The 22,811-nt window shown below is 45.7% G+C and overlaps 1 protein-coding gene across 2 annotated transcripts in view; it reads right to left on the reverse strand.

Moving 5' to 3' along the window:
- LOC129822145 (cell adhesion molecule DSCAM-like) overlaps positions 1 to 22,811 on the reverse strand; it is a 149,369-nt gene that overhangs the window by 10,841 nt on the left and 115,717 nt on the right. For both annotated transcript variants that reach the window (XM_055880151.1, XM_055880150.1), the window contains 20 exons: positions 22,557 to 22,736; positions 12,845 to 13,041; positions 12,594 to 12,690; positions 12,251 to 12,379; positions 11,919 to 12,086; positions 11,339 to 11,409; positions 10,995 to 11,238; positions 10,518 to 10,664; positions 9,443 to 9,598; positions 9,070 to 9,200; positions 8,740 to 8,893; positions 8,438 to 8,555; positions 7,840 to 8,003; positions 7,550 to 7,648; positions 4,172 to 4,360; positions 3,034 to 3,324; positions 2,669 to 2,845; positions 2,079 to 2,109; positions 1,456 to 1,568; positions 1,195 to 1,344 (listed from right to left, as the gene is read on the reverse strand). In XM_055880151.1, the coding sequence (XP_055736126.1) occupies positions 1,195 to 1,344; positions 1,456 to 1,568; positions 2,079 to 2,109; positions 2,669 to 2,845; positions 3,034 to 3,324; positions 4,172 to 4,360; positions 7,550 to 7,648; positions 7,840 to 8,003; positions 8,438 to 8,555; positions 8,740 to 8,893; positions 9,070 to 9,200; positions 9,443 to 9,598; positions 10,518 to 10,664; positions 10,995 to 11,238; positions 11,339 to 11,409; positions 11,919 to 12,086; positions 12,251 to 12,379; positions 12,594 to 12,690; positions 12,845 to 13,041; positions 22,557 to 22,736 (3,006 nt within the window). The remainder of the gene's footprint in view (positions 1 to 1,194; positions 1,345 to 1,455; positions 1,569 to 2,078; positions 2,110 to 2,668; positions 2,846 to 3,033; positions 3,325 to 4,171; positions 4,361 to 7,549; positions 7,649 to 7,839; positions 8,004 to 8,437; positions 8,556 to 8,739; positions 8,894 to 9,069; positions 9,201 to 9,442; positions 9,599 to 10,517; positions 10,665 to 10,994; positions 11,239 to 11,338; positions 11,410 to 11,918; positions 12,087 to 12,250; positions 12,380 to 12,593; positions 12,691 to 12,844; positions 13,042 to 22,556; positions 22,737 to 22,811) is intronic.

A 22,811-nucleotide genomic window follows, 5' to 3' on the forward strand; every position in this document is an offset into this window, starting at 1 on the left:
TATTTCGCCCCCCCAGTTCTTTTTCCACAAAACTTCATCTAAAACTGTTGAATGGGTTTCCTGTAAACAGTAGATATTATAATCCTTCTCTTTTAGCCAGGTAAATACTGATCGTCTTTTCTTATTATCTGCTAAGCCATTACAATTGTAACTGGCTATACTTATTTCACCACTTACCATAATGAGACACACCTTTCAATTATTTTTATCAAAATATATGTTTGTAAACGTCCTATTAAAAATGTTTGTGTATCAAATTACACAAACATCTATTGATCAATAATAATTAATAGGTTTGAAATTACAGTATCATCCTAACCTTTCACAGTCGATATAATATTCCCCAAAGACAAAAATAGTATCATATTTGGTCTGACCCAGACATTTAACCTACTGTGCTATGCATCAATGGCACCAAATCAGAATGTCCCTTTAGAACGGCCATGATTAGATCCGGCCTGGAGAAGCCAGAGAAGAATAGCAGTGGTAATAGTAGTAGGTAGTAGTAATTCCATCAGTGGGTTGGAAACTGGCACAGCAGGCAGTGTTTGCCCAACACTCTGAATAGATGTGGCTGAGTCAGCAGATAAGGTTCAGGCCCACTGTGGTGATTTTTTATTCAATTTTTTTGGGGCCCACTGTGCTTCCTGGCCAGCCTCAATGAGCCCAATCAGGTGGAGCCAGATGCCTCTCCACTCTTCACCAGCTCAACTCTACTGAAGCTCAGCAGCAAGAGCCTCCATAGGCCACTGTCTAGCCACTGCCTTGGCTCACACTGCTCTGGGCTGTGGGCTCTGTAAGTGGATCTGAGGGTTGAAACTATGATAAGCTGAAGATTCTAGTTTGTTGAGAATGGATTTGGGATCAGGGTATGTGGATACCTGGAGGTTTATTGTTAGAGCTATAGTTTATAAAAAAAAGTCTAAAGTCTAAACACTGATTGGAGGACTGGGGTACAGTTACATGCACATGAGAGAGAAATATGTACAATGATGCTTGGATTGAACGCAACTATATAAAACAATATTAATCTTGACAAAGAGCATTCTCTTATTTCACATAACTACAACCAAATAAACACTGAATTGCCCCTATTCTTCCAGGGGATGACATTAGGCTAGTAGCTTACTGTACGTCAGAGTAAAGGTGGTGAGGGGTGGGATATAGAGGTGATTAAATAGGTAAGGCTCTTACTGGTTCCAGGCCGGGCGTCAGAGACGTCCACCAGCGGGCCGGTGGCCTGCGACAGGGACTGGTAATGGACTGTGTGCGTGACCGTGGACGACTTCTGTTTGGACGTCTCCCCAAAGTCGTTATCAGTCAGCAGCACCGTCGACCTGTCGTCTGACAGACAAAAAACAGGGAGGGAGACAATGAGTTCTTAGAAAAGATTATCAAATATAACATGCAAGGGATAAGCATACTGTAAACTGGCGGGGAAGACAGGGGTCTCACCAATAATCTCCATAGTATCTCTCTCCTCGATGAGCAGCTGGGCTCGGGGGATATCGATGTGCATTCTCATGGTCTGCTGCTTGTTGGATGTGTCTGGTGTCCGTGTGTTTTTACTAGGAGATAGTATTGTTTGCAAGTATTCAGTCATAGTTTTAAAGTAACTGTCCAGTGAAAATATCAGTTTTAAAAACTCATATTTTGTAAACTCATACCCAAATAATGCTGTTGACTCATCATGTAGACGTATTTGTGGCCAAAGCATAAATTGGAGAAAAACGCTTCAAAAACCCTACCTCAAACTTGAATCTCAAACAGACTCTTTTAAAAATACTTGCTATTTCCTCATACAGTATATCATACTCCTGAGGAGGATGAGCTGGCCAATCAGCGATCTATTTGTATTAATATTTTTAATGGCTGTTGTCGGGGTACGCACACACCATTCCAACACAGAAAAGTTGTTTTAAAAAAACTGAATAAAAGAACGTTGGAAGGGAAACTATTTCACTCATATTGTAAGTAATTATAGGTCATATTTAATAGAAATCTGGAAACACTGGACAGTTAGTTTAAAGTATTTTATGATTCCTATCTAAAGTTAACATGTATTCCTCTTCACATACCTCATCAGCATTTCTGCCAGGCTTTTTGCATCTGTAAAGTCAGCATATAGTAAATTAGTAACAACACAGAGTTGTGGTTGACAGAAGCTAACATATTAAAATCAAAAGCACCAAGCTAATTTCCTAGATGTGCAAAACTAGAACATTAGAGTGGGGCAAATTAAAAGTGGAACACTAGATCTGATTAGACTGTTCTATGCTGTTAGCTAAACTGATAGCCTCTTAGCCTCTTGGGGTGGCAGGTAGCCTAGTGGTTAGAGTGTTGTGCCAGTAACCAAAAGTGTTGCTAGATCAAATCCCTGAGCTGACAAGGTAAAAATATGTCGTTCTGCCCCTGAACAAGGCAGTTAACCCACTGTTCCTAGGCTGTCAATGTAAATAAGAATTTGTTCTTAACTGACTTGCCTAGTTAAATAAAACAATTTATTACATAATGAAAGTCAATAGTCACAATTCTACTGGTTCTGCTCAGGTTAATTGACCCTCACTCTCTTGAGCATGAAGCATACAGCTCTAAAAAGTGCTTGTGTGTTATTAAGTGCTTTGTTTCTATTGTGTGTGTACGTGCTTGTGCGTGTGTTCTGACTCACCACGTAGCCTCTTGAGCCTCTGCTCCCTCCTTCTCCTCTTCAGCACCATCAGGAGGATGAAGACCATGACAGCAGCCACCAGGATACAGGTGATGGTCACCATCATCTTCAGCCCCTCGTTGCCTGACATGTTGTCTGTGATGGGGTCCACTGTCTTCAACAGAGGAGGGATGGTGCCTGCGGAGGGAGGATCCAGATAAGCTTGGGGAACCTACCATCCTGAGTATCAGGCATGACTATTTAAGGATGCACCACTAGGGTAGAGACTTCGTAGTCAAATACGTCTCTTTGGAAGGCCTTCTGGAAATTACCCTAGTTCAGGAAAAAAAATGTATCATCCTAGAAGACCACTGAACTGAACTCACTTCCATCGGCGTTGAGCGTGGCGAACATGATTTTCTTCTCGGCGGAGCCGGCGCTGTTGACCACTTTCATCTGCAGCTCGTACCAGGTGGCCTCTGCCAGGTCATACAGGATGTAGCTCTTGGTTAGGGAGGTGCGCTGAGCCGTGGTCCACGTTGCCGTGTCCATCGGATGGTACTCCAGGGTGAACGAGGTGATTGGGCAGCCACCATTGTTCCACCCAATTAGATTGAGCCTGACCCGGGTGGAGTTGATGCTGGCAAACAGCTCATGTTCTTTGGCAAACTGGGGCTCTGGAAAGAAGAGGGGTGACGAGATCAGATGTAGACTTCTAAGGATGCCTGTAACATTTTATTTATGAACCAGATCAGGTCACATAATAATTGAGCTAGTCTGAGGAATTGCTTGATACAATTTTGGATAGGACTGTTGAGTTAGGGTCAGTTCTAAGGGGACAGTGGTGGTGGAGATGCTATAGAGCATGGATGGGCAACATTGAAGGGGGTGGGGGCCACAAAAAAGTTGCTTGCAGGTCTGTGTACCCACATGTGAATACACACACCCCACCCCACCGCCACCACGTTGTGAGCAAAACATTTTAGCTGCTCCCCTCTTGACAGTGGACAGATTTCTTTTACGTTTTAAAGTTAATTGCGTGCAATTCTACACATTTTGCCATTGGGCGTAGCGAAAATGTTGCAGTTTTATAACTAATTTCATGCAATTCTACTCATTTTACCATGGGGTGGAGAGGAAAATGAGCCGTTTTACATTTTACCATAGGGTGGAGAGAAGTGTTTGCAGTTTTTAATGTGATATCTGAGTGAGACTGACTAACAAAATCAATGGGGGCCCCTCGGCCGGTAATTGGACCATGATTACTAAGTTTAGATAGCTGGCCGCTAGACTAACTTACCAATCTAGAAATGTTTAGCTGACATGGGCTAATTGATTGACTATCAGTGACTGACATAAAACAAAAACTACTGATGCACAACCAAATTTCTAAATTGCACTTTGTGTATTCAACTATTCTAACTTGCAACAGTAAGTTTAGAACACGACTGAGTAAAATAAAAATTAAAAATTAAAATACTTGATCCGAGGGCCAGTTGCCCATCCTTGCTAAAAAGACTTCACCTTTTCCGTGGGTCTTTGCTTCAATGATCTCACTGATGCGTCCGGGGCCCACTCCGTTCTGAGCAGTCAGGGTGAACTTGTACCAGGTGCCACACTTCAGGTTCTCCAGACGGTACGAGCGCTCGCTAGGGCTGATGGGAAAGCTGCCCCACTGCTCACTGTTGTCCTCTGAGTACTGCAGGATGTAGCCTACAGAAAGAGAAAAAGGCAGAGACAGAGAGACAGAGACAGAGCATAACTGTAAAATCTCTCCCAACATACTCCAAGTTAATCTAAAACTACATTACCCAGATAATCACTCACAGTGCTGGCACAGCAAAGTGGAACCTTGTAGTATTTGCACTTCCCTTCCAACAGATTGTTCAGTGTTAGACATCGACTAAATACCTATAAACATGCCATTGAGATTGATTAACATTAAATGTAACATAAGGCAGGACAACAGCACCTGATCATAGCCACTATTTACTCGGACAAGAGGAAAATAAGACACTGTATTGGTGTTAGCGCAAAGACTAAACAAGATCATTTGACTCATGACATGAAAACAAATACCATAGGAAATCATCCTGGATATCCCTTAAAATCTCTTTTAAAAAGCCTGAGAGGCCAGAAGCCTGTTGTGTTCCAGTGATGACCAGCTAAGATAAATCACCAGTGCTACTCCTTCTGTGCTTGGGCTTTCTTCTTGAATGAGTGGTTTAACCTTCCACTTTAACCCACCTAATCTTCTTTGTTCCTTTTTAATCTATTCCCTCTCCACTGTTTTAGCACCCCACTCAACGCAATTACTAGGCCTGTCTAAGATAATGAGAAGTGGAGGGCCTTGTAAGATGATTTTGTTCACCCAATGTCCTAATAGGATACTAGCCGTGTAACTGAAGTGTCATTTGTGTGTCTTAGTAGTTACCAGTGACTTGTTGAGGTGTTGTTGGTTTGCCCAAAGGGAGGTCTACTTTATCTCTTGTTTAAATGTCATTAGTTAGTGTGTGTGAATGGAGGTCTACTTTATCTCTTGTTGAAATGTCATTAGTTAGTGTGTGTGAATGGAGGTCTACGTTCTTTCTTTTCTCTCCAAAACTCTTAAACGTGCCGTCCTTGGCCAGCTCTCCTGCTATCTCTCTCAGAATGACCTTCTTGATCCAAATCAGTCAGGTTTCAAGACTAGTCATTCAACTGAGACTGCTCTTCTCTGTGTCACGGAGGCGCTCCGCACTGCTAAAGCTAACTCTCTCTCCTCTGCTCTCATCCTTCTAGACCTATCGGCTGCCTTTGATACTGTGAACCATCAGATCCTCCTCTCCACCCTCTCCGAGTTGGGCATCTCCGGCGCGGCCCACGCTTGGATTGCGTCCTACCTGGCAGGCTGCTCCTACCAGGTGGCGTGGCGAGAATCTGTCTCCGCACCACGTGCTCTCACCACTGGTGTCCCCCAAGGCTCTGTTCTAGGCCCTCTCCTATTCTCGCTATACACCAAGTCACTTGGCTCTGTCATATCCTCACATGGTCTCTCCTATCATTGCTATGCAGACGACACACAATTAATCTTCTCCTTTCCCCCTTCTGATAACCAGGTGGCGAATCACATCTCTGCATGTCTGGCAGACATATCAGTGTGGAGGACGGATCACCACCTCAAGCTGAACCTCGGCAAGACGGAGCTGCTCTTCCTCCCGGGGAAGGACTGCCCGTTCCATGATCTCGCCATCACGGTTGACAACTCCATTGTGTCCTCCTCCCAGAGCGCTAAGAACCTTGGCGTGATCCTGGACAACACGCTGTCGTTCTCAACTAACATCAAGGCGGTGACCCGTTCCTGTAGGTTCATGCTCTACAACATTCGCAGAGTACGACCCTGCCTCACACAGGAAGCGGCACAGGTCCTAATCCAGGCACTTGTCATCTCCCATCTGGATTACTGCAACTCGCTGTTGGCTGGGCTCCCTGCCTGTGCCATTAAACCCCTACAACTCATCCAGAACGCCGCAGCCCGTCTGGTGTTCAACCTTCCCATGTTCTCTCACGTCACCCCGCTCCTCCGCTCTCTCCACTGGCTTCCAGTTGAAGCTCGCATCCGCTACAAGACCATGGTGCTTGCCTACGGAGCTGTGAGGGGAACGGCACCTCCGTACCTTCAGGCTCTGATCAGGTCCTACACCCAAACAAGGGCACTGCGTTCATCCACCTCTGGCCTGCTCGCCTCCCTACCTCTGAGGAAGTACAGTTCCCGCTCAGCCCAGTCAAAACTGTTCGCTGCTCTGGCACCCCAATGGTGGAACAAACTCCCTCACGACGCCAGGTCAGCGGAGTCAATCACCACCTTCCGGAGACACCTGAAACCCCACCTCTTTAAGGAATACCTAGGATAGGATAAAGTAATCCTTCTAACCCCCCCCCCCCCCCCTTAAAAGATTTAGATGCAATATTGTAAAGTGGTTGTTCCACTGGATATCATAAGGTGAATGCACCAATTTGTAAGTCGCGTCTGCTAAATGACTTAAATGTAAAATGTAAATGTACTTTCTCTCTTCTTGAAATGTCATTAGTTAGTGTGTGTGAATGGAGGTCTACTTTCTCGCTTCTTGAAATGTTATTAGTTAGTGTGTGTGAATGGAGATCTACTTTCTCTCTTCTTGAAATGTCATTAGTTAGTGGGTGTGAATGGAGGTCTACTTTATCTCTTGTTTAAATGTCATTAGTTAGTGTGTGTGAATGGAGGTCTACTTTCTCTCTTCTTGAAATGTCATTAGTTAGTGGGTGTGAATGGAGGTCTACTTTATCTCTTGTTTAAATGTCATTAGTTAGTGTGTGTGAATGGAGGTCTACTTTCTCTCTTCTTGAAATGTCATTAGTTAGTGTGTGTGAATGGAGGTCTACTTTCTCTCTTCTTGAAATGTCATTAGTTAGTGGGTGTGAATGGAGGTCTACTTTATCTCTTGTTTAAATGTCATTAGTTAGTGTGTGTGAATGGAGGTCTACTTTCTCTCTTCTTGAAATGTCATTAGTTAGTGTGTGTGAATGGAGGTCTACTTTCTCTCTTGTTGAAATGTCATTAGTTAGTGTGTGTGAATGGAGGTCTACTTTCTCTCTTGTTGAAATGTCATTAGTTAGTGTGTGTGAATGGAGGTCTACTTTCTCTCTTGTTGAAATGTCATTAGTTAGTGTGTGTGTGAATGGAGGTCTACTTTCTCTCTTCTTGAAATGCCATTAGTTAGTGGGTGTGAATGGAGGTCTACTTTCTCTCTTCTTGAAATGTCATTAGTTAGTGGGTGTGAATGGCGATATTTGTCTTGTTGAAGTGTCACTGGGGTGTCGGAAAGGAGGTCTATGCCTTGTAGAGGTGTCTCTGGTGTGTCCAAATGGCCTAATGTCACTCACCTCTGATGGAGCTTCCTCCATTGTCCCCAGGTATCCAGGACAGAGTGATTGACGTGGTAGTTGTCTTGGTAACTGTGAGGCGTGGTTGGTCTGGAGGAACTGTAGAACAAAGGGAATGATGTTTAGAACAAGATCCATGACAACAAAGCATCTGTGCTACATCAAACTAACCACAAAGTGTCCTCAGAAGACCTACGGCTAACCTACGTAGAAAGGCCTTTGAAGTGTTAGTACCAATTAGTATTGGACAGTTTTAGACAATTCTCCTTTTGCATCTCTCTCTGTCTTACCTTGAACCTGCAGGTTCAGCGTGATTTCATCAGAGCCCCAGTTGTTGCTGGCCACACAGCTGTAGTTCCCAGAGTCCTCTGCCTTCACCGTCCGGATGATGAAACTAGCGTTGCTATGGACACTGTGGCGTCCGTCAATCAGAACAGGACCAGGGGTACCATTGCTGTTGAGAGGTAGAGTTGACCAGATGATGTTCAGTACAGAATGTGATCAGAGTAAAAACAGGATAAAAATGTTGACATTCCTGCATTGTGTTGAATCATGTGACAGATGGGTGTTGACCATAGAGATGTATAGAGATCATTATTTGGAAATAACCCGGTTTTGCATGGTTTGCCTAGTTCGTAAACAGCTTAAAGCTATATGACCGCCATAGAGTGGCAACAATAAATGAACGACACACAATATTTGCTTCAAGTCTCCAGCCCTACAGGTGGCGGTAAGTCACCAATATTAGCTTTGAACTTTTTTCAAACGTCAAAATAAGAAAAAAATTGAATAGTTTAAAATGTAGATCGCCTCAATGGCTGTCACAGACGCCATAATGGCACAGCTACAACGTTGCGATCTCTATACATCTCTATGGCCTTGACTTACTTTCCCTTCAGCCACTTGATGGTGGGGGGTGGATCTCCGACCGCCTTGCAGGGCAGAATGATGTCCCTCATCCAGGGTGTAGTCACTGTTCCGTTGAACGTCAGGATCCTGGCCGGAGCTATGGGGGTTACATACATGCACCACTGTGACTGTACCATTCTACTCCTATGGAAAACAATGATGAATAAAAACAGAATGCAAGCAATATCATAGATGTCAACACCACCAACACCATACTGCAATCAATAATACTTCAGCCAGATTAGTTTTGATAGTTACACTGTTACACAGGCAGCCTGTACCTTTGGCCCGAGGTTCCACTGTGATGGTCTCACTGCTGTTGCCTCGCCCAGCGGCTGTCACGGCAACCACCCAGATGCTGTACTTCCTGTTGCGGGCCAGGTTTGGCACTCTGTAGAAATATACATCAGGAGAAGCCTCAAACTCACTCATCACCTGGAGAGAGGGACGGAGAAAGGGAAGGGGGTTACACGTCTGTGCATTTAACAGGGGAGTAATCTTCAAGTAATCTTATTCTCTCTCTGTACAGGACTTTCAAATACAACCCAGAATGGCAGGACTGGAGGCGGCGTTATAATGAGAGCTGTGTTAATGATAATAGAGCTCTGTACCGTGGGGTGGTTGGAGCAGAAGACGATGTACTTCCTGATGATGCCGTTGAGTTTGAGAGGAGGGAGCCAGGACACAAACACCACGGAGCTGGTGGAGGCTGCGGCCTTAACCCCCGCTGGAGGCCCAGGGACTAGAGGGAGGAAGGAGAGTAAACATTATGTTAAACATACATATATACTGCAAGTATTAATAGAAACATATGGGTTTATGGCCCTATTCAAGCCCATTGCAGACAGTGCTTTATTACTGAAATCTGATTTGACGTATGCATGCATAGCTTGAACTTTTGCAGGAATCATGCTTTGATGTCAATGTGAAAGCAATGATTCACATCTATCTCAAGTGTATCTCAAGCCAGGATTTGTATCTCACTGTCTTCCTTGGTCCGGGTGAAGATCTGCTCGCTACGCACCCCGTCCCCGGCCCGGGTGAAGGCCAAAACCTGGATGCTGTAGTTGGTGTATTTCTCCAGACCATCCAGTTCCAGAGACGGGTAGGATGTGGTCACGTTCCTGATCTCTCCCAACTCTGACAATGTCACACAATGGTTACACAACAGTTTATCACCTACTCTCACACCATGTCAAATCAAGTCTATGATCCAGTGTGATAGAATTCAAAGAACTACAGTACAGTGACCACAATAACACAATAAGCTTATAACATGCTCCCTGTAAGACCACACTGCAAACTACCATACAAGATGATGGCCATACACAGTAAACTACTGTGATTTTTGACCGAGGTAGTATCTGTGATATTGTGGTGACTGACTATTGGCAGTAGTGCTCTGTCTGCTGCGTCTCCTCTGTCCTTGACTGAGTGTCCTTGTAGACAGAGCTGAAGCAGTGACATACTGCAACCTGTGAATTATTGATGGAGACCCGGCAGGCTGCAGGCTGGATCCCATCCACAGGGCCTGAGCAGGAGCAGGGTGTTAGCTCTGGGTGCTGCCCACTCTGGCCCTGTGGTACCTTCTTCCATATAACCCACCTCACTAGAATGAAGCTACTAAACAACTAATGGACTAGATTATGTACAGAACAGGATGTGTCTATGTGTCTATTGAGATATAATACTCATTGGATAGTTGATTTATAAGTAAAGCTAGAAGTGTAATTTGTAACTAATTTGAACAACACTGGCAGAATGAAATCAAGGAGAAAATGGTAATGTTACTGAAATATTGCAAAAATTCAACAAGGCAAACCCATGATCTAGTGTTGCCTGTTGAGAAAACTAAAAACTAAACCACTACTACTAATTAAAACGAAACTAGGGGTGCAAATCTGCCAAGTACAAGATCAATGACATGCTACATAGCACAATTAATATAGAAAATTAGAGACTGGGCTAAAACCATTACGATCATAGTGCTCACACCACCAGTGATCCGCTAAATGCCTGCTAGCTGGTGTGTTCTGATTGTCTGTTAATAAGCCCCTACCTCCATCTGGCAAGTTGGCCCAGTAGATGACTCTGTAGCCCTGCAGGTTTCCATTGAGGGCCTCTTTGGGCAGGGTCAACCAGGAAAGAGAGATGACTTCTGGAGACTTGGCCATGGCCAGGACATTCTCAGGGGGACGTGAGGGGACTGTTAAGGGACAGGAGGGGAAACAAAGTTAGGACAAATGTACAGACAATGGTCAAACTAGACTGAATTAACTCCCCCTACTGGCTTCTAACTGTATTGCTGATTTCACATCTTTTGGTTTGAGGTAATTCAGCATTCATCCAGAAGATGGTAGTCTACCCACGGCAGTGAATTTTCACACTGCAAACATTCTCATGCTATCAAGAGGTAAACTAAACCAAATATGTCCCTGAAAACTCACACCCATGAATGCAGGCACACGCGTGCACACACACACACACAACTCTACCCTACCCTATCCCACCCCTTAACCCCCTGATCTATACTAACCATCCTCCAGTGTTTTGGTGATGACCTCCTGAGAGGAGGGCCCGGTGCCAGCACGGTTAGCCGCCTGGACCACCACCCCATACTCAGTGAACTTCCTCAGGTTGTCCAGGGTGATGCTCTCGCTGCTGTCCCCTGTGGTGTCCATGCTGATGATGTTAAACTGGAAGCTGCCTCCAGAGCTGTACTCTCTGTAACCCACCTGGTAGCCCCGGATCACCCCGTTCTGAAGGTGCTTGTGGGGGGCCTGAGGAGGAGGAGGAGGAGGGATGGATCAGACTGTACATACTGTAGACACAAATAGAAACAGGAAAATCTCTCTGTTTAACTCCATGAAGACACAGTACCTTCCAGGTGACTTTGATGCTTTGTGGAGAGGTGGCCTCCAGTTGCACTTCTTGTGGAGGGCCATCAGGGGCTGTAAAACAGATGTGTAATATTAACACAAAACACTCTTATGAGAGATTCAGTTGAATGAGGCAGAGATGATAGCAGAGACAATAGAGAAAACAATACTTTTTTCTGGTTGGTGTGTGGCGAATTATTTAAGTGGACTAGACCCAGCTGCTATCGCATTGCTGCATATGGGAGAGCCACCCCTTAAGTAGACCAGAACTGTGAAAAAAAAAATCAACGGTAAAAGGCCTTTTTGAATCATCTGTATAATCCACCATCTTTGACGGAGGCAATTCAGACATGAATTATATTTCGGAAATATTTCACTAGATGGCGATGCAGCACTAGAAATCTGTTTGCTCTGTTATGAATGAGAGACGGACCTTTACTGTATTCAAGGGAATATTACAATAGAAATAAATACATATCCATGGCTAAAATCTGAAGACAAACAGAATATGTGTCAACCTGGTTTGGAACATAACTACATGATGTTTTGACCCGGTGAAGGAGAGATCTGCGTGGGCTGACCTGCTTCGTCAGTGGTGATGGTCAGCTCGTTGCTGGTGTCGCTCTTGCCGATGTCGTTCTTGGCGAAAATGCGGATGTTGTAGGTAGAGGAGGGGTGCAGGTCTATAATGGTGGCCTGGTTCAGCTGGGGGGACACGTCTTTTGTTATCTGGGCTGAATTCCACGAGGCTGGGGGGGGGAAAACACAATTAACCTATTAGCATCTCTGTATGACATGACAACCAATAACAAACAAGTTAGCTAATGCAGAAACAGATTTAGTTATAACTATGTCATATGCAATTTCATATGGATTTATCACGTTATTCCATAGGCCTATATGCCAGCCCTACCTGATTTGTTCTTGCACTCAATGTCATATCCTGTGATAGGGCTGTTTCCGTCGAAGCCCATGGTCCAGCGGAGGGCGATTGTCCGGTCTCTGACCTCTCGGATCTCCACCTCGGGAGGGTCTGGAGGTTCTAAACGGGTTTAACACCACACACACACAGATTAGATAGAGAGGTTTACCTGTTCACTTAGTTGTCTTGACAAGGAGAAAACAAACTGCAGGATGAAGTTAACTAGGGCCCAGAGATATTGGCTCATGTAGTCAGGAACAACATACAGTAGCAACAAAAAGGTTCCACTATGAAGAAACAGCTTAAGAAGCTGGAGCTGAAACCAGGGGTTTACCTTGCACTGTTAACTGAATGATCCCTCTGTCTTCACCATAGGAGTTGATGGCATGGCAGGAGAAGAATCCAGAATCTTCCCGAACAGTGGGCAAAATCTGAGGAGAGGTCAGCATCAATCACTGCAAGTACAAAGGCTACTATAATTATTCATGCTATATTGAGAGCGTACTATACTAATACCAGCTCAGTACAAACACAACAATATACATCACCCCCTTTTGAGGTGGAGGCCCCAGTCCCCCAGCGCACCTTCAGAGTGGAGATGACCTCGTCAGCCACCTCTTTGACCACGACGGTGTAGCGGCTGGTCTCTGGGTTGATGATGCGTTCCTCCTTCTCCCAGCGCACCATGATGGGCTTCTCCCCGTGGGCCGTGCAGCTCATCTCCTTCTGCTGGCCCACCGTGGCCATGGTGGTGTTGGGGTACGACGTGATCATGGCCGGGACTGAGAGAGAGGGGGAGAGGAAAGAAAGGGAGAGATTGACGCAGAGATTGTAACTTTTATTTAACTCAACAGAGGCTCATACATTCTCCTTTAACAATTCACTATAAGTTCACAGACTGGCCTCTGCTACCCTAAAGCCTAAGGGGGAACTCATTCCCAACATCACGGCTGAGAAAAGTCAACTATGGAGAGGCATGAACTCCTATTTAGATCGCCCTGGTTCCCACAATACATTGAACATTAATGGTTCAAAAACAGGCCTTCAGGTAAGCAATCTTGTCTCTGCTACAGCATCTTTGATACAGACAGACAGCAACTGTTTACATGTTGTTCCTGAGGCAGAGCGTCTCAGACAGAGACAGAGACAGGGTGCTACAGAGCAGAGGAAAGCTGTGACTAGTCTGAACTCCCCACGGTGTGTAGAGCTCGTCTGGCGTTGCGGCACTACGACGTACCACGCTCATTAGCAGCAGCTCTGTGTGTGTGTGTGTGTGTGTGTGTGTGTGTGTGTGTATTTGGGGAAATACCCCAGTCCAGCTATAAACTGCTGCAGGTGTCTTCTACTACTGTACAGATACACAACACAGTCCTGTACTGTCTCACATAGGTTTGTGTACATCACAGTTACATTGAAAACCTTAATGGTACAACCTGCTGTACTGATATCTGTTACAAAGGCAGCACATACTGTACGTACAGTGCACTGTTGCTGATGTTTCAGAGAGGAATGGACTTCAAGGCAGACAAAAGAATGTATTGTATATGAATGTGTATGTCTACTGTATGTGTTTAACAAGATCATCCATACAGTACATCCTACTGGCTAAGACAATTGGATAAGTCTGGGGGCTGGTGCTGTAGCCATTGTCAATATAAAATGTCAACGATGGCATACAATAGTGTCTGTCTGTCTGACAGTGGCCCCCTGCCCCCTGCACCCCCCCCCCCCTTCTGTAGTAATGTACCTTTGCCCTGAGTTGACACTGTGACCTCATCTGTCATTCACACAGGGTTACGGAGGAGGGCCTCTCTCCTGTTACTCTGACACGTGTCATTCACAATCACACACACTTGATACTGCTACAGTAGGTCAACCTGGGGTCAGTAGGTCATCCTGGCAAGCCCATTTCTTTGTGTGTGTGTGTGTGTGTGCGTGCGTGCGTGCGTGCGTGCGTGCGTGCGTGTGTTTGTGTGTGTGTGTTAAAGGAGCTGTTTCTCCAGGAGCTAAGTGGGTAGTACGAGCGGAGAGGACTCGTGGCACGTCTCAGAAACACTGTCTGAGAGCATGTTCCCCTGCAGCAGTGTAACTGTGATCTCTCTCCTCTCTCTCTCCTCTCTCTCTCCTCTCTCTCCTATCCCACCAGGTTGGCTATGATTTAATGATGAGAGCCCACTTTGATTATTCATACACAGCAGACAAGACTACTCCTTTGGCCCCACTGCTGTCTCACTACCTCTCCACACACACACTCAGAGCCTCGACCTCTCCGCTGTCTTCTACACACACAGTCGCACACCAACACAAGAAGGCAACACTCATACACAGAACACACACATACACACACACAAATTCAGAAAAACATAGAAACACATGCAGAAAAAACAAACCACACATAATCCCAGGTGACACACTTAGAGGGGTGTGTGTGTAGGAGGGAGATGCGGCTCCGCTAGCTGACAGCCCGTCTCTGACATGATTGAATGTGTCAGACTAAGGTCTGCCAACGTTTAAGCCTCATCTCTTATTCACTCTCAAGCTACGCCAAAGAACGCTGATTTATTTAGCGTGACAACTATGAATTTTAAGTGAGGCACATTCAAAAATCCTCCTCAGCCTTCTCTAAATGTTATTGCTCCTTAACAGGGGTAGTTTCTACATCTGAGGCAGCAGGCAGCGCCGTTGGCGGGCGGCGTCAGCAGGAGACCTGCCTGATGTTCTCCTACTCCTGCCCCCGCGAGACCGAGGGCATGCCTTGATGAGCGCTCCGCCTTTGAAGAGAGGAGGGAAGAGGGGGAGCCGGAGGAGGGGAGAAAAAACGCAGAAAATAAGAAGAATCCTAGTTCTGACATGCCTTTCAAACAACACAGGCAAACGATCTGCTATTGTTATCACATGCGTAGCTCTGGCACATAACCCAGCTCCATCACTGTGTGATCAGCACAGGTCCACATGATCAAATTGCAAGGAAATGTCTGTCTGCTGTGGCTGTCTGTTAAAGCTACAGAGACTGCCTCCTCTGTGCTGTCACAGTGTCATACTCAGTTTGCTGTGACACTCCCAATACTGCTACAGTAAAGGCCTCAGGTTTCAAAGATGACCGAGAACAAACAGGCAGCTCAAGGTGTTCTCCATCTTAAATCATCCTCACAACAACCTGAGACTTGTTAAAGAAGGTTGGAGGACAACAAAAGGCTGCTTTCAGCCAGACTCCTCTCTCCTCGCTACGATCACCACACAGCCCTCAGTAGCCCCTCAGGCTACCAGTATTCTTTTTGATGGCCCATAATTGCTTGGTTGATGTATATTTTTTAATTTCCAGCGATGTTACAGAGCCTGGTAATAAAGCGCTGTAGGGAGAGAAAGAGAGAAGGGGAGAGAGAGAGAGCGAGCGAGAGAGAGTGAAAGGGAGAGTGAGAGAGAGAGGGAGGGAGGAGGTTTCTATTCCTATCTGTCTGTCAGGTCACAGTCAGGGCTGGCTGTGTGTCACTAGGCAAAGGGAGACTGAGGGGGAGGTTGCCATCTTGGATGGAGATAAAGAAAACAATCATCCAGTAGCATTATTAAAAGGTTTGAATTGCAAAAACTGCCAGTCTTGAAATTGTGCATGATGAACAGAACATTATAGAGTTCAATTTTGGTAAAGGGAAATCCAAAAAACATTGGTATATCAAATAAAATGAAAACATCTTACTGTGGGATTTCTAGTTGGCTAAGGTGTACACATTTTGAGGAAAATGTATTATCTGCACAGCAGGAGAAAAATCCTTGTATCTTTTTGATCTGTATCCCTTCTCTGTAGAAGAGAGGGACTGAAAATAAGGTAGAACACCACATGCAAATAGCTGTTCCCCTGTGCCCTTACTTAGTCTGTCTCTAATTTAAGTACTGACGGGTTTAAATTAAGCAGAAACGCACTGAAGAGCTTCATCGGCCGGTGACACACACATGCATGCACAAATGTGCACACACACACACACACGATAGTTAGGAGAGGGAGGGCAGGCAGGCAGCAGTGCATACTGAAACACTAATGGTCCTCCTTTTCAATCCACTCAAGCGAATAAGTACACTTTTACAGAAAGCATCTTGAGTCTGAGTGCACAGTTCAGGGGTTATAAGGCATGAAATGTGATATTATGATGAGTGACAAGAGTACAGCTGTACCATCATGTAATGATAGCTTCCAACCCCCCAGTAGCATGATGGATACCACTCACAAAAGCCCCAAAGACATCACAACTCTGTGATTTTTGGATAATCAGAATTTCCCCTCTGCAAGATGTCGATCATCATTAAATTAAAATAGTCTTGAGAGATTTGAGTAAAAATAAACAGGAAATGAGAGTAGGCTATAGAAGAGAATGAGCAGGAATCTATAACGTAGGGAATCTATACAGCTCACTACACAGAGACACGCTCACAGTAGGTCCCCTTTACAATTAGTGTTACTGTAACGCACCTTTCTATAACAGCCCTAAATCTCCCTCCGCCTTCCTGATGAAGCTTTTGAAGGCTTACTGAATCTGGTGATCAGGAGCAGCTCTCCCCCTAACTCCTCCATCCTAACCTACAGTACAGTACAGTACAGTACAATGTAGCCAGCTCACACATACACACACACTTACAGTAGGCTACGAAGGACTTTGAGACTGATACATTAAAAGCAAATCTCTTGCTCTCCCCTCCTCCCCCTGCACATTCCCAATGATATCGTGTGTCCTGGGGCGTGCTGGTCTCAGTGTCATGGTGGAGGCTGATCTGGGGCTGAGGATGGAATGACGGTGCTGTGTGAAGATAATACGCTTCAACCCTCATTTCATCATCTCCTCTCCTCACCGGGCATCGTGGGAAAGTAGGCCATCACGCCACGCAATGCCTCACTGGGCAATATCCCCCAAACACACACACACACACACACACACACACACACACACAATTAAATGCATATAGCCTACAATACACCCACACACGCATATTTACAATACATACACACACACTCCTCAGGCCGGCCCAGCATTCTTCTCACAGGCCATATAGTACAGGGATGACTGGTTGTGTGGAGCCACTTTAATGCCCTGTTCTCCTGCACAATTACTCTCTTACACTCACTCACCACCACACTGCCACAGAACGCTGCGATGACAACAGGAGACAAATACCTCCTGGGAAAAGAAGGTAGAGAGGAGAGGAAGAGACTTTCTTGTGTCTGGAAGTGTCTTGCTGTTGTTGGGCCTGGCTACGGTGTACAGCCAACTGTCTGTCATTGATAAGTAGTCATTAATCAACTGCATAGCTACTGTTTATGGCATGCTGACCAATGACCTGTGTGGTAATGTGAAAAAAGTAATGGTGCCTGGACCCAGCAAATTGCTGATTGGCTGTGTAAATGTGCTGTCTCTAGGAGGGCTGAGAGTGAGTGTCACCACAGGTCTAGCCGCTGCATGGCAACCATGGCCTCCAGTGAGCTAATGTACTGATGGAAACACAGAGTGCTACATAAGCACTTCCATGTTAGCCTTATTAACTATGACAAGCTCATACTGTACAGTACACTGGGTGGAGTAGGCCAGGGCATCGTAGCTATGCTAGCTAGCATACAGCCACTCTGTTGCATCTGTGAACAATGGCGCCGGAGGGGAGGGCTGCCGTCTTATCGGCTTTTAACCAACCATGCTATTTTGTAATTTTTTTTGCGTTGTTCGTAACTTGTTTTGTACATAATGTTGTTGCTACCATCTCTTATGACCGAAAAGAGCTTCTGGCCATCAGAACTGCGATTGCTCACCTCAAAATGGACAAAGAGTTATTTTTCAATGAGTCGGACAGGAGGGATATACTACTACAGACACCCGACCAGGCCCAGATCCCCGTGATTCCCTGGAGAAGGAAACAGAGATTTAGTGGAAAAAGATCAGGGTGCCTTGCGAGGATTAGGCGACGAGTGGCTTTTCTGCCCTTGCCTTCCGTCCTGCTAGCTAATGTTCAATCTCTGGAAAGTAAATGGGACGAGCTGAAAGTACGTATATCCTGCCAACGGCACATTAAAAACTGTAATGTTATGTTTCCCCGAGTCATGGTTGAACGACGACATTAAGAACATACAGCTTGTGGGTTATACACTCCATCGGCAGAACAGAACAGCAGCCACTGGTAAGACACGGGGCGGGGGCCTGCGCATTTATGTAAACAACAGCTGGTGCACGATATCTAAGGAAGTCTCGAAGTTTTGCTCGCCTAAGGTTGAGTATCTCATGATAAGCTGTAGACCACACTGTCTCGCCTAGACTATCTACCTGTATTTTTTGTAGCTGTCTACATACCACCACAGACCGATGCTGTCACTAAAACCGCACTCAATGAGCTGTATACCGCCATAAGCAAACAGAGGCGGTGCTCCTAGTGGCCGGGGACTTTAATGCAGGGAAATTGAAATCCGTTTTACCTCATTTCTATCAGCATGTTAAATGTGCAACCAGAGGAAAAAAATTCTCGACCACCTTTACTCCACACACAGAGGCACGTACAAATCTCTCCCTCACCCTCCATTTGGCAAATCTGACCATAATTATATCCTCCTGATTCCTGCTTACAAGCAAAAATTACAACAGGAAGCACCAGTGACTCGGTCTATAAAAAAGTGGTCAGATGAAGCAGATGCTAGCACAGACCGGAATATGTTCTGGGATTCTTCCGATGGCATTGAGGAGTACACCACATCAGTCACTGGCTTTAACAATAAGTGCATCGAGGACGTCGTCCCCACAGTGACTGTACGTACATACCCCAACCAGAAGCCATGGATTACAGGCAACATTCGCACTGAGCTAAAGGGTAGAGTTGCCGCTTTCAAGGAGCGAGACTCTAACCCGGAAGCTTATAACAATTCCCGCTATGCCCTCCGACGAACCATCAAACAGGCAAAGCATCAATACAGGACTAAGAACGAATCGTACTCCACCGGGTCCGACGCTCGTCATTCACAAGGCCGCAGGGCCAGACGGATTACTAGGACGTGTACTCCGAGCATGCACTGAACAACTGGCAGTGTCTTCACTGACATTTTCAACCTCTCCCTGTCTGAGTCTGTAATACCAACATGTTTAAAGTAGACCACCATAGTCTCCGTGCCCAAGAACACTAAGGTAACCTGCCTAAATGACTACCGACCCATAGCACTCACATCTGTAGCCATGAAATTCTTTGAAAGGCTGGTCATGGCTCACATCAACACCATTATCTCAGAAACCCTAGACCCACTCCAATTTGCATACCGCCCCAACAGATCCACAAATGATGCGATCTCTATTGCACTCCACACTGCCCTTTCCCACCTGGACAAAAGGAACACCTGTGAGAATGATATTCATTGAGTACAGCTCAGCGTTCAACATCATAGTGCCCTCATAGCTCATCACTAAGCCAAGGACCCTGGGACTAAACACCTCCCTCTGCAACTAGATCCTGGACTTCCTGACGGGGCCACCCCCCAGGTGGTAAGGGTAGGTAACAACACATCCGCCACGCTAATCTTCAACACGGGGGCCCCTCAAGGGTTCGTGCTCAGCCTCCTGTACTCCCTGTTCACTCATGACTGCACGGCCAGGCACGACTCCAACACCCTCATTAAGTTTGCTGATGACACAACAGTGGTAGGCCTGATCACCGACAACGATGAGACAGCCTATAGGGAGGAGGTCACCTGACCGTGTGGTGCAAGGACAACAACCTCTCCCTCAATGTGATCAAGACAAAGGAGATGATTGTGGACTACAGGAAAAGGAGGACAGAGCACGCCACCATTCTCATCGACGGGGCTGTAGTGGAGCAGGTTGAGAGCTTCAAGTTCCTTGGCGTCCACATCAACAACAAACTAATATTGTCCAAACACACCAAGACAGTCGTGAAGAGGGCACGACAAAACCCATTCCCCCTCAGGAGACTGAAAAGATTTGGCATGGGTCCTCAGATCCTCAAAAGGTTTTACAGCTGCACAATCGAGAGCATCCTGACGGGTTGCATCACTGCCTGGTTTGGTGTCAGAGGAAGGTCCTAAAAATTGTCATCGACTCCATCCACCCCAGTCATAGACTGTTCTCTCTGCTACCGCATGGCAAGCGGTACCGGAGCGCCAAGTCTAGGTCCAAGAGGCTCCTAAATAGCTTCTAACTCCAAGCCATAAGACTCCTGAACAGCTAATCAAATGGCTACCCAAACTATTTGCATTCCCCCCACCCCCTCTGGATCGCTGCTGCTACTCTCTGTTATTATCTATGCATAGTCACTTTAATAACTCTACCTACATGTACATATTACCTCAATTACCTCGACAAAGGTGCCCCCACACATTGACATTGACTCTGTACCGGTAACCCCTGTATATAGCCCCACTATTGTTATTTACTGCTGCTCTTTAATTTGCTATTCTTATCTCTTACTTTTTTTTGTTGGTATTTTCTTAAAACGACATTATTGGCTAAAGGCTTGTAAGTAAGCACTTCACTGTAAGGTGAACACCTGTTGTATTCGGCACATGTGAAAAATAACATTTGATTTGATTTGATCTTCTCAGTGTCTTAGCCACACCATGATCAGAGACTGTCTAAATAGATTGTTCATGCTTGTTTGCACAAATCAGAGTAAGTATATGAAACGAAAGGAATGAGATGGAACCTAAAAGTCTGTGTGTATTGATGATGTGTACATGTGTATGTATTGTTACTGATGTGTGTGAGAGGGTGTGTGAGAGAGTTTATTTATTTACATTATATGAATCTGAATGAATGCATGTTAGAGATAGTGTGCGCGCATGTGTGTGTGTAAATGTGGCATTGTGTGTACTGTAGGAGCACACGTGTTTGACCATCTTTGTGTGTCTGTGTGTGTCTGTCTATGTGTGTGTGTGTGTGTGTGTGTGTGTGTGTGTGTGTGTGTGTGTGTGTGTGTGTGTATGTGTGTGTATGTGTGTGTCTGCATTATTATGTAGCAGTCAATGCCAGGAGGGAGCTGCATTTGGCTCTGACAGAGAGAGCGGCTTAGCAGGGGGGCTCCTGCAACAGCTTGATAAGAACAGCAACAAAAAATAAGCTCTCCTCACATCTGAGCACCATCAAATGAGAATACTTCCCCCACGCAGCAAAGCCAGACTGGCAGTGCCAGGAGACTGGTGACCAGGTCATTAACATACTCCACATGCTGCAGCCACACCAGTCTACACAGCAGAGAGAGACACCACAAACTGTCTGGACTCCAATACAAAACCATGTCCTGTCCTTCTTTCAGTATGTCATGACTCATCACTCAGACTGTATCTGTTTCAACCGTGTGATGATTCAATGTACAGTTACTACAGTATAGGCCATTTGAGCATCTCTAAGGTCCATTGTTCAATGACTAAACCTTTGGAATGACACAGTGTCTAATGAGTGACCTCATGTCACTGAACTGTATCCCAGTTCCTCTCCAAGTCCCACTGACGTTAATGACGCCCAGGCCTTGGTTCTGTCTCAGGTTGGTTTTGTAACCAGAAAGTGATTAGTGATGCTACAGTTAGTTACATTGGCTGCTGCTAGTACTGATTAAAATAGACCTGCCAAGGCAGGCCCTCTCCCTCTTGTCATTCACACATGATGTCTACAAGGCTATAGGAGAACACTGTAATACAAATCAATACGCAGCCAGGGACAGGGCTGATACCAGTAGATAACATATGGGGTGGTACAAGACATGTCTGTGACTTCAGGGAAATACAGATTGAGAGATGGCATACAGTAGATACCATATGTGATGCAGGCAATGTAGGGCGACAGACAGACAGACAGACAGACAGACAGACAGACAGACAGACAGACAGACAGACAGACAGACAGACAGACAGACAGAGGGTGAAAGAGAGAGGGTGAAAGAGTGAGATAGAGAAAGCAGGCCAGAGAAAGAGAGAGCACGGTGGTGTAGTGGTGTTGTGCTCTCTCCCTCTCTTTTCCACATGGCAGACTCTGCTTGAATGAAGAGTTGAGCGTGTAATGGAGGGGACATAAGTCCTTAGGTGCTCAACAGAAATACACCCGGTTACACCCCCTCCCCTCCCGTGGCCAAAGTACCAGTGACTATACTGTGGGGTCAACATTTTACCCTTACCCTTCTTTCCTCTGACCCAAACTCACAGACCTGATACAGTTAAATAAAGGTTAAATAAAAATGACATACTTGTCATTTGATGCTTCACCAAACAATACCAAACAGAGTTTGTCTAACAAGGAAGTCAAAAAGAAACGTTACAGTAGTTTTGGAGTCTTACTTTTGACGGTGAGGTACATGGACTTGCTAACGTCAGCTCCCACATCGTTGCTGACCTTACACAGGTAGTAGCCGCTGTCCTCCTCCAGCACGTGTTTGATTAGCAGAGAGCCATTGACCAGCAGCTGGATACGGGAGCCAGAGTTCAGAGCGATGGGCTGGAACTGGGGAACCCCGTTACCTGGGGTGGAGACAAGGAGGGACGGGGAAATGAGTCATGGATGACACACATTTCAAATGCATTTAGCACCTTTCA

Source organism: Salvelinus fontinalis, chromosome 24 (assembly GCF_029448725.1).
Source record: "Salvelinus fontinalis isolate EN_2023a chromosome 24, ASM2944872v1, whole genome shotgun sequence".
Lineage (NCBI taxonomy): Eukaryota > Metazoa > Chordata > Actinopteri > Salmoniformes > Salmonidae > Salvelinus > Salvelinus fontinalis.